The sequence below is a fragment of the Perissodus microlepis genome, chromosome 18, assembly GCF_051167445.1.
Source record: "Perissodus microlepis isolate ML-2025 ecotype Zambia chromosome 18, ASM5116744v1, whole genome shotgun sequence".
In the NCBI taxonomy this organism is placed as follows: Eukaryota; Metazoa; Chordata; class Actinopteri; order Cichliformes; family Cichlidae; genus Perissodus; species Perissodus microlepis.
The window spans coordinates 14,804,210-14,813,644 of NC_140478.1; the positions used below are offsets into that span (position 1 = coordinate 14,804,210).

The 9,435-nt window shown below is 40.0% G+C and overlaps 1 protein-coding gene across 1 annotated transcript; it reads left to right on the forward strand.

Annotated features, from left to right (window-relative positions):
- The first annotated feature begins 5,223 nt into the window (after window positions 1-5,223).
- On the forward strand, window positions 5,224-7,014 carry LOC146367558 (complement C1q-like protein 2). Its single transcript, XM_084912669.1, has 3 exons — window positions 5,224-5,455; window positions 5,575-5,697; window positions 6,695-7,014. The coding sequence occupies exons 1-3, from the start codon at window positions 5,224-5,226 to the stop codon at window positions 7,012-7,014; spliced, it is 675 nt and encodes a 224-aa protein (XP_084768795.1).
- The last annotated feature ends 2,421 nt before the right edge of the window (window positions 7,015-9,435 follow it).

The window sequence follows — 9,435 nt, forward strand, 5'->3', positions numbered from 1 at the left end:
CTGTGAACAACTGGAACGGATTGGATAACGAAGCACTGACGCTACCTTAACAGTGTAAAGTGAAAGGGACCAACCGAGTTATGATCATATTTATGTGAATAGCGACAGGTTTATATTATTATTTCTTTAAACTCATATTCGTGCATCTTTATATTGAATTTGTCTGCAAGTTCTGTAAAAAAAAAAAAATCGAATAAGTAAAAAAAAACCAAAACAAAAAAACCCCCACCAAATTATTTAGGGGGGCTTAAGAACATTTTAGGGAGGCTTCAGCACCCCTAAAATAGGCCTAACGACGCCACTGAGTGAGAGAGAGAAAAAGAAAGGCGAGTAGCCCATCTGGCTACATGGTACTACAAGGTCATTAAGATAAGATGGGGCCTGATTATTTAAGACCTTGTATGTGAGGAGCAGGATTTTGAATTCAATTCTGGACTTAACAGGAAGCCAATGAAGGGAAGCCAAAACAGGAGAAATATGCTCTCTCTTTCTAGTCCCTGTCAGTACTCTTGCTGCAGCATTTTGGATCAGCTGAAGACATTTCAGCGAGTTTTTAGGACATCCTGATAATAATGAATTACAGTCGTCCAGCCTGGAAGTAATAACTGCATGAACTAGTTTTTCAGCGTCACTCTGAGACAGGATATTTCTAACTTTAGAGATGTTGCGCAAATGGAAGAACGCAGTCTTACATATTTGTTTAATATGTGCGTTGAAGGACATGTCCTGGTCAAAAATGACTCCAAGGTTCCTCACAGCGTTACTGGAGGCCAAGGTAATGCCATCCAGAGTAAGAATCTGCTTAGATACCATATTTTTAAGATTTTCAGGGCAAAGTACAATAACCTCAGTTTTATCTGAATTAAGAAGCAGAAAGTTAGCGGCCATCCAGGTCTTTATGTCTTTAAGACATTCCTGCAGTTTAACTAATTGGTGTGTGTTATCTGGCTTCATAGATAGATAGAGCTGGGTGTCATCTGCATAGCAGTGAAAATTTATGCTATGTCTTCTAATGATGCTGCCAGCTTTAGTAACCTTCACTAAAGCTGTTTCTGTGCTGTGATGAACTCTGAAACCTGACTGAAACTCTTCAAATAAACCATTCCTCTGCAGATGATCTGTTAGCTGTTTGACAACTACTCTTTCAAGGATTTTTGATATGAAAGGAAGGTTGGAGATTGGCCTATAATTAGCTAAGACTGCTGGGTCTAGAGATGGTTTTTTGAGTAAAGGTTTAACTACAGCCACCTTCAAGGCCTGTGGTACATAGCCGATTATTAGAGATAGGTTGATCATATTTAAGATCGAAGAATTAATTAATGGCAGGACTTCTTTGAGCAGTTTTGTTGGAATGGGGTCTAAAAGACACGTTGATGGTTTGGAGGAAGTAATTATTGAAGTTAACTCAGGAAGATCAATTGGAGAAAAAGAGTCTAACTTAACATCAATGGTACTAAGAGTAGCTGTAGATAATATTACATCTGTAGGATGATTATTGGTAATTTTTTCTCTAATGATAAGAATTTTATTTGTGAAGAAGTTCATGGAGTCATTACTAGTTAACGTTAAAGGGATGGTTGGCTCAAAAGAACTCTGACTTTTTGTCAGCCTGGCTACAGTGCTGAAGAGAAACCTGGGGTTGTTCTTATTTTCTTCAATCAGTGACGAATAGTAAGATGTTCTGACTTTGCGGAGGGCTTTCTTATAAAGCAGCAAACTATTTCTCCAGGCTAAATGATGATCCTCTAAATTTGTGACACGCCATTTCCTCTCCAGCTTATGAGTCATCTGCTTTAGGCTACGTGTTTGAGAATTATACCACGGAGTCAGGTACTTCTGATTTGAGACCTTAGTTTTCACAGGAGCTACAGTATCCAGAGTCGTACGTAGTGAGGAGGTAAAATTATTAACAAGATAATCGACCTCTGTTGGGGTAGCGTTCAGATAGCTGCTCTGCTCTATGTTGGTACAGGGCATTGAAGATGATGATAACAGTGGGTGGATTATATTCTTAAACTTACTTACAGCGCTTTCAGAAAGACCTCTACTTTGATAAACGTCTACTCTCCACTGCTGTGTAATCAATTATTGTAAATGTAAATGTTATCAGGAAATGATCAGACAGGAGAGGGTTTTCAGGAAACACTGTTAAATGCAGACAATCGGTCTTAAAGGTGCACCCTGTTTATGTATCTTTGGTAAACTATACAGACTTGGTGTAGATTCCCCTGGGTATAGCCAGTGGTATGAGGACCGGTCAATAGCCTTGTCTTGTTCTAACTGCTTCAGACACTCTATTGCCCTCTTCCTGTAACCACTTCCTCAGTCTCGTTTCAGGGGCCCATAAGTATTTTCATCACTGAGCAGTGACAAAATTTTATGATAGTTTTTCTGTTTTAGCAATACTGTGCACCTACCCTTGTCTGCTGGAAGAATGATAATGTTGTTGTATTACTAAGTGATGTGAGTGCCTTCCTCTCCTCCATGGTGATGTTGGATGCTGGAGGCTTTGCATTGCTGAGACAGGACAAGACGTTCATCTGTAGTTGCTCTGCTTCCACTTCTGCAATATTGTTGTTTCAAATTGCTGTTTCTGTGGCTGTAAACAGTTCTACTAGAGAACAAGAAGTAGAGAGAGACAAGTCCCACAAGTGGAACGCATATCCAGCTAAATCGCTGGAAATGCTGGTAGGCAAGAAGTGAAGCAGCTCATGGCGTTGAGAAATGACCATCAGGGGAGAGCAGACACAACCTGACCACTACAGGCACACTTTTGCACTGGAGGTTTTCGTAAAGCTTTTACTTTGGTATTTCCATTGATCCGATTTTTGATATTTAAAATAAATGAGTACTTGTGGAAAGTTAGAAGATGCTGTCCATTTGCTATCCACCTGCACACCTCCGTGGCTGCATTCATCTCCACTGCTTGTTACACATGTTAGCAGATTCTTGCTGAGCTTGTAACAAAATTTACATTTAAAATTACCTGCTGCCTAAAAATATGTACTACCACTTGCTCTTCTTTTTTTTGGGTCCTCAGTAGATGCTCAAGTACTGCAAGAACAGCCTATTAACACCAGTACATTATTTGACTGTAATAATAAGCACCAGTTATGGAAACACTAATGGTATTGTCTTTTTGTGTCTCATTGTTACTCCACTAGGTTAAAATCAGTTTGATGCTGTAGAGGAAATAGTCCTTCAGCTTCTAGCTATGTAGACTATTTCCAAGAGAAAACAAAAAAATGACCCAATGAGGTCTTTTAAGATAACTGACAGACAGGTAAGTCCTGGTCTTGTTAGGAAAGATAACACCTATGCTATACATTGAATGGTGCAGCTCTCATTTTAGAAATTTGGCTCATTTATTAACCTCCCATAATGTGACTATTCAAAGTTGGGACCAGGAAGCAGAGGTGCAGTCTCACGTGCCTCTCTGCAGCTTCCCTCCTCCTGTCATCTCCCTAAAACCCAAAAGACGGACAAAAAACAAACTTAGTAATGAAATTGTAAAAAGAAAATGATAATAATAATTAAAGGGAAGAGTTACAAATATCATCCTGAAATACACCAAACAGTAGATCAGTTAAATATAGATTATTAAACATTAGGTCACTTTCTTCTAAGTTCCTGATATCATATGATTTAATAACTGATCAACACACTGATTTATGTTGCCTTACAGAAACCTGGTTACACATTATCTAGGTTTATACTTTAGTTAAAATCAATCAGCACACAAGAGTCCTACTAAGTGTCAGAAGCCTCAAACTACAGGGCGAGGAGAAGGAGAGGCAACAGTTTCCACTCTGGTTTCTTAATTTACCAAAGACTCAGAGAGTTTTAATTCATTCAAAAGCCTGACTCTAAGTTTTGTGCATCCTATCCTTAGGTTCATGAAAAGTAATTCCTGTGATGTTATCTTCTTCAATGATAAGTGCTAACACAATGTACACGTCCTACCTAAACTCTTCCTCCACAACTCTTTATACTGGGGCTCCTTTCACAAAAAAGCAACAAATCAGAAATGCTCGACTCCCATGGTGCTGATTACAAAGTAGAAATCCCATAACACTAATCTACAAGACCTTTGTTTGTCCTGGAAAAATTGTTTATCACTGTATAAAATTCCCTGTGTAAAGCTAGCACTTCTTACTGTTCATCACTGGTAGATTAAAATAGGAGCCACGTGAAGTTTCTTTTCACCACTGTAGCCAGGCTGTCAAAAAAACATTATGTTAACTAGTGATTACTGCATGAACTTCTTTGCAAATATTTTCTAACCACTAGGAAAAATAATTATTCACAGCCGTCCCGCAGATGTGTGGTACATTAAAACTGCTATTTCTTTAGACTTTCTCTCTCCGATCGATGTTTCAAAGCAGACTTCAAAAATGTCTTTGTCTAAATTGCCAACATTAGACCCCATCGCTACAAGACACTCAAAGAAGTCTTACCACGAATTCATGATTCAATTATAAATTTGATCATATTTTTGGTACTACCAGACTTTGCACCACAGACATTCAAAGTTGCAGTAATTAAGCCATTTTAAAAAGCCCTTATTTGATCCACCTTTCTTAGCTCAATACATACTGATATAGACCAGCTGGATGATTATCTGCAGAGAAATGGTTCATTTGAAGGGCTTTATTTGGGATTGAGAATTCCCCATATCACATAAACAGCATTAGTGAAGGTTTGAAAGCCCTTCTAATTACATCTATTTTTTGTTTTTGCTTTTTAGAAAAGGTAAGAAATACAACACAAACAGCTTGTTTCTCCAGACTGTTTTTAACATCCTGTATTATCTTACTGGGAAAATTAAACTAGGTTTCATTTCCTCATGTTCGTTTCACTGTTTCATTGTACTTTGATAACAATAGGTTTCTACATGCATCACACCACAAATATAACTAGTTTTGTCACCAAAGCACAATAGGGAATGTTGTTATCCACGAGCATACCAGCAAGAAGACTAATAGTTAGACTATTGTATTGCACGCTTTTACAATTACATTCATGGCGCTTAAAACTTGTTTTTTCATGAAGTATAAATCAAAATAAATATTGTCTCTGAGTTTTCTTTGTTCTTGTTTATCGGAACTGAAGAAAATAGGAAACTTCTGTCTTTGTGATATATATTTATATATATATATAGAGAGAGAGCCTTGTGGGGAGAACTAACACAGATTGATGCTAATGAACAGAAATTTTTAAAGGATGAAGACCGCAGTAGCTGTGCTAACCTTATGCCTCTTCTATCTGTGTGCAGCTGCCTTCCCTCAGTTGGATGGCCAAGCAGGCAAAGCATCTGAAAGTGAACACTCCATTGTTGAGAAACCTCATCTGTCTGCTGGTACAAATGAACAACTTTTCCTAATATTACGACAACTAGAATCCAAGCTGAATAATGCTGAGGAACAGCTGGCAGATCTGAAATCATCAATCCAAGGTAAGAACATAACACAGCTGGAAGTTTTTATTCTGACATGTAAAGATCTTTATCAGTGTACTGATACAGGTTCAGGTTTTGTCGTTGTAAAAAAAGCCCAAATAATTCCATATTTCCAGGCAGCCGTGTGGCATTTGGAGCATCAATTGGCAATGTTGGAAATACTGGACCAATGAATGCAGAGATCACACTGACTTACAAGCATGTCTACTTTAACTCAGGCTCTTACAACCCTGCAACAGGTAAACCAAGCTACAGATTTTGCACAAGTGCATAGACTCCATTAGATGTTGGATGGCTGGAAACTTTCTTCAACTAAATGAGGAGAAGACTGAAGTTCTTGTTTGTGCTCCTAAAAATTTTGTACCTAGTGTTATGGAAAACTTGGGTCCACTTGCTACATTTGCAAAACCGTCTATCAGGAGCCTTGGTGTTCTATTGACTCAGCTCTGACTTTGGATGCCCATGTAAAATCTTTGGTTCGCTCCTGTTTTTATCACTTGAGAAACATTGCTAAGCTGAGTCCCATTGTATCGCGCTCCGAATTAGAAATTGTCATTCATGCATTTGTTTCATCTCGTCTGGACTATTGTAATTCTTTGTTTACTTGTTTATGTAAAGCCTCTTTGGAGCTTCTGCAAGTTGTTCAGAACGCTGCTGCAAAGCTTCTGACCAAGTCCTCCAAGTTTTCCCATGTCACACCCCTGCTGATTCAGCTGCATTGGCTCCCCGTTAAATTCAGAATCCAGTTTAAGGTTTTGACCTTGACTTTCAGGGCTCTGCATGGACAAGCACCAACATATATAAGTGAACTTTTACATCCATACATTCCCAGCAGGTCCCTGAGGTCATGTGACCAGGGCTTGCTTGCTGTCCAACACACGAGGCTGAAAACAAAAGGCGACAAAGGGAGAGAGTTCCAGATTGTGGAACTCTCTCCCTTTGAGCTTGAGATCTGTGGACTCCGTGGTCGCTTTTAAAAAACAGCTAAAAACCCATCTTTTTAAACTTGCTTTTGGTTGATTTTTATTTTTAGGTTTTAGCTTCTGTGAAGCACTTTGTGATTTTTATCTTGAAAGGTGCTATATAAATAAAGTTTTACTTTTACTTACTTAAACTTACCATAATTATACGTATTCTTACATTTATGAGTTTATTTGTTAGATAAGTGCTGCATTTCTCAACTGATTTGATTATTCTTGATGCTATATAAGCTGTAACTGTGTCCATCATCTCCAGGTATTTTTACTTCTCCGGTCAGAGGAGTTTATTACTTCAGCTTCTCTGGTCATAATTTATCAACTAGACCGATGGGGCTGCGTCTGATGAAGAATGGAGAGCAGATGGTGACAGTGTACAACCATGCTGCTGGAAATTGCTATGAGACAGCCACCAATGGCATGACTCTGCAGCTGGCTGCAGGAGACCAGGTGTACATGAGGCTCCGTCCGGACACCTGGATTTTTGATAATGACAACAAACACAGCACCTTCATTGGAACCTGTACTCTGTGGCTGTATCCCAATTCAGGGTCTGCAGCCTTAAAGGCCGCATTTTAAGGCCGATTACGTCACAGTGACGCGACGAAGGCTGTCCCAATTCAAAGGCTGCTCGAAATGCGGCCCTCAAATGCGTCCTTCATTTCCCTGAATTTTAAGGATGTGGCGGTGTAGACTTCGTGTTCCAACATATCCCAGAATGCATAGCGCGGCGGTGGGTGTGGATAATTTTGCCGAAAAAAAAAAACAGCGGATGAGGGGCGGCCGAAGAGTAAACTTTAAGTAAGTACTGAATATGATGTCACTTATTTATGTGCAAATGTTTAATAATGAAGAACATTAAAACATTCCTGTTGGCCACATGTCGGCAAAGTTGTAGCTTCTGTAGCTCAGGTGGCAGAGCAGGTCAGCCATTAATCAGAAGGTCGGTGGTTCGATCCCAGGCTGCCTCCTGGCTGCATGCCAAATATCCTTGGGCAAGATACTAACCCCATATGTCTGTGAAGGTTCTCAGTCATCCAGGTCATCGTAGTCAAAGGAGCTTGCAAAGAAAAGCGTCTGGACTTCTTTAAGTTTACTTGAAGACGTTTCACCTCTCATCCGAGAAGCTTCTTCAGTTCTAAGGTCAAATGGTGGAGAGTCCCAGATATAAACCTAGTGGGAGTATCCCCCCACAGAGGGACAAAAAGACCCCCTGATGATCTTCTAATCGCCTGAGCCAAGGTGTGAAACTTAAAGTAAGTGAGTAAACTTAAAGAAGTCCAGACGCTTTTCTTTGCAAGCTCCTTTGAATACTAACCCCATGTTTGCCTACTGGTGGTGGTCAGAGGGCCCGGTGGCGCCAGTGTCCGGCAGCCTCGCCTCTGTCAGTGCGCCCCAGGGCAGCTGTGGCTACAACGTAGCTTGCCATTGCCAGTGTGTGAATGTGTGTGTGAATGGGTGAATGACTGAATGTAGTGTAAAGCGCTTTGGGGTCCTTAGGGACTGAGTAAAGCGCTATACAAATGCAGGCCATTTACCATTTACCATTTAGTATCATGGTTGCTAGGCAACCTGGGCAGCGCGACGGAGGCTAGACCGTCCCATTTCACAAGCCTCGCACTTCCGGCCTTAGTGGTCTTCGAGTACGCGGCCCTTGTGGACCGTTAAGGCTGCATACTTTAAGGCTGCAGACCCTGAATTGGGATACAGCCTGTGTTCCCTTCGATCTCCGTCAGTGTTGTGTCTCTGAGTTCTGTCAGTTTACGTTTCCTGTTTTACTTCCTTGTCTTGTCTTGCCCAATTACTCCCAGCTGTGCTCTCCCTCTGTGTTTCATTCCCTCATTATCCCTCTGTGTATATATGGCATTACACTAATCTACAAGACCTTTGGAAACCCCCTGGAAAAATAATTTGTCACTACATAAAAGTGTGCATAAAGCTAGCACTTCTTACTGTTCATCACTGGTAGATTAAAATAGGAGCCACATCAAGTTTCTTTTCACCACTGTAGCCAGGCTGTCAAAGAAACATTGCATTAACTAGTGATTACTGCATGAATTTCTTTGCAAATATTTTTCTAACCATTAGGACAAATAACTATTCACAGCTGTCCCGCAGATGTGCTGTACAGCAAAACTGCTATTTCTTTAGACTTCCTCTCTCCTATCGCTGTTTCAAAACAGGCTTCAGTAATTTTGTATCTCTAAAATGGCAACATGCCTATTAGACCCCATCTTTACAAGACACTCAAAGAAGTCTTGGTTATGGCGGAGTAGCCGGAACCAGGTAAGTGGACCCAAATGCAGACAGCACGGAGGCGAGGTTAGAACGAGAAGACAAAAACATTATTAACAAAAATGTGACTCTTAATTAACAGAGTGCAAAGTGAGACCTGAAGTGTTCCAAACATCAATAATAAAAACATGAACTATGAACAATGAAGTAAACGTGACTGGGAGTTAAAGTGTCAACCATGAACTACGATATCAAACACAAAACTATGAACTAAAATGTCAGACGGGGCTGTGAACTACACAGCAGACGGGAAAAGGGAGTCTCAGGGAGAGGGTCGTGACTCAGGCAGTGAAGGTCAGAGACACTAGAACACAAAGAGGGTGTGCCTGTGATTGGTCAGGCAGGAAGAGGTGCATTACTTTGAGTGTCTTACAGTCTTTGCAGGTGGAAGCCGTTGTGCCAAAAAGTGATCACCTGCCAAAAAATGATTTCCAATGCTTCCGTGTGTTTTTTATGAGTAATGTCTTTACATATGTTGGTAAATAGACTTTGGTGAACTAGGTTTACAGATGGGTTATATATAAAATATATAAAATTCCCTCTTTTTTAAGTATCTTTATAACTTTGTGATATTGTACTTACATTATAACCAATGCGGTCCTTTTTGTCAAATTAAAATATGTTTGCAGAACTATTGTTATATTTGTTGCAATTTCTGCTGTTGCCTTGGCCAGATTACTCTTAAAAAAGACATTTGTAATGTCA